Here is a 2,342-nt window from a genome sequence, read left to right on the forward strand (position 1 = left end):
GCGTTCTTCTATTTGATTCCAAAGGATCTGCTCCTGTTGTGTCTGTTCCTCTGTTCTGCCTTCTCGGATGAAAGTTTGTTGAAGTGCTTCCATTTGCTTTTCCAGCCTCTGGCGATTCTCCTGTATGTTGCCAAAATGTGTGCGATTCCAGCCCTTGAGGACTTGTTTTAAGTTTTTCAACTTTTGTTGGAATTGATACATTTTGGCCCCCTCTAGCGGGATAAAAGATTTCCATGCTTCTTCTACCACTATCTTGAATTTTGGATTTGTAAGCCAGAAGGCTTCGAATCGGAAGGTTCAATTGCAGTGAGTACCGGGCCTAGACCATTGTAACATTATTGGCCAGTGGTCAGATCCTCCTTGGGGTACGATTGACGCGTTGAAGTCCCCGCCCAAATGAATTGCATTGTCCGACAGGAGGAACCTATCGAGCCTGGAGGCAATATGATGAATGCCCCTGCGCTTATTAGTCCAAGTAAAAATTCCATTGGAGGTTGGAATGTCCATAAGTTGATTATTCTGAATGAATTCTCTGAGGCCATTGCTGTCACTCTCTAGCCTGGTTCTGCCTCCTATTTTCTCTTCCATCGATTTTATGATATTGTAGTCTCCTCCGCCGATCCAGAGGGGGAACTGCCTGTTCTCATTTAGAATAGAGATTGTTTCCAGCAGATCTAGTTTTTGCTGAATATTTTGCAGAAAATACACATTTGAGAGATGCCCGTGGATGTTGGTGCCAATGAGGTGGAAGGACGCTTGAATGAGGTGATGGGTGGCATGGAAGTCATATAGTGAAAGAGTCTGCGGATTCCATAGTATGGCTAGTCCGCCTGAGGCCCCTGAGGCATCAACTGAAATTGAGCTGCTACCTGCCCAAATCTTATTTCGAATTCTATCAATAGCTGTGTTGCTACTTTTTGTCTCTTGAAGAAAAACTATGGATGGTTTTTCTTGTTGAATCAGGTTTTTTATCATCCAGTGTTTTGAGGGGCTGTTGAGTCCTCTCACATTCCAGGAGATGAGCTTCATGGAAACTGAGGTTTGGGTTTATAAAACTTTGTCAACTTAGGGAATCGCCCCGATTCCACAAGTATTTCTCCCACTATTATGGTCCTCTGAAGGTCTGTCTTACGTCCCCTTTTCTTGGTTTCTTTGAGATTTTTTTTTCCATCCCAAGGGCTTCCTCCTTGTATACCAAGACTTTTATTGTGCTGCACTTTGGTCAAGACTCCTTCAAGCCTGTCTATTTGCCAAGGGGGAATGGAGTTAAATTCTTTTTGTTTGCAGGTTGTTTCAAGTTTGAAGATATCAAGACCCTCTAGGATAATATTCTCCGGATCTTCCTCCATGATGATAGGGGAGCTCTGATCGTCCTCATCTGCAGCTTCCTGTAGACTTAGAGCAAGAGCTGCATCTAGATCCATGGCTGAAGCCTGCTGCTTGAAATCTAGAACAGATTTCCCCTTGTCTGAGGGTAAGGGGCTAAGATCTGAAACCATTTTTGTATTATCCGCCGTTTGTTGAGGTGAGGGGCGAGAAGAAACTGGATCAGAGGACTGCATGGGGGCTGAGGGATGGAGGGAAGATGAAGGCAGAGTAATATTCTCCAGGGGATCAGAGCTAGGTAGGTCCTGCGGATCCTGGGAAGCAAGCAGAGAGAATCTGTTCTGGGAATCCGATTTGGCGGCAATATCAGGGACTGCCTGGCTTTTCTTGGCATGCCTACGGCGATTAGGAATTTTGGTGAAGCCTTCCGAGTCTTTGATGGTTTCATTGGAAGAGGCTTTAGACTGCAGGTTTAGAGGACAGTCTCGGAAGAGGTGTCCATGCTCATGGCATTTACGGCAGCGAAAGGGGATATGCTCATAATCTAGAGGCTGTATCCATTCAAAGTCATCGTGAAAGAGACTTACCGAGTCAGCTAAAGCCTTGGTCAGGTGCATCTGAACGCAGATCCTGGCGTACGAGGTGTATTTGCGGGACTTTGTTTCCGCCGCAACTTTGATGAAGGTCCCAAGTTTGTTGCCAATGTCTGCAAGCGTTTCTTCCTTCCAGTATTCCACTGGGAGGGAATACATTCGTATCCATACTGGAGCCCAGCTGAAGTCTTCTTTATCAGGGTTAAATCTTGGCTTCCACTCCGTGAGATAGAGTCCTGAGGAGTTAAAGAAATATGGGCCGCCTTCGAATACCCGCGATTTGTCCTCCACACAATGGAAGATGGCTGTGAAGAAGCCTTTCGGTCCAAGCTGCAGAGTAACCTGTCCTTTGGGCTTCCATTTTGATGCTATCCATCCCTGCAAGGCCTTTTCAGTAGGCCAGAATCCAAGAAACTTTCCTAT

General features: G+C 45.8%; 1 protein-coding gene across 1 annotated transcript; it reads right to left on the bottom strand.

Annotated features, from left to right (window-relative positions):
- Positions 1-297: 297 nt before the first annotated feature.
- On the bottom strand, positions 298-1,029 carry LOC149205925 (uncharacterized). The gene has a single exon (XM_089397540.1). The coding sequence runs from the start codon at positions 1,027-1,029 to the stop codon at positions 298-300; it is 732 nt and encodes a 243-aa protein (XP_089253666.1).
- Positions 1,030-2,342: the final 1,313 nt, after the last annotated feature.

This window comes from Pinus tabuliformis, chromosome 1_2 (assembly GCF_031772625.1).
Source record: "Pinus tabuliformis cultivar Carrire ecotype Pingquan chromosome 1_2, CPIR1, whole genome shotgun sequence".
Taxonomy (NCBI): domain Eukaryota; kingdom Viridiplantae; phylum Streptophyta; class Pinopsida; order Pinales; family Pinaceae; genus Pinus; species Pinus tabuliformis.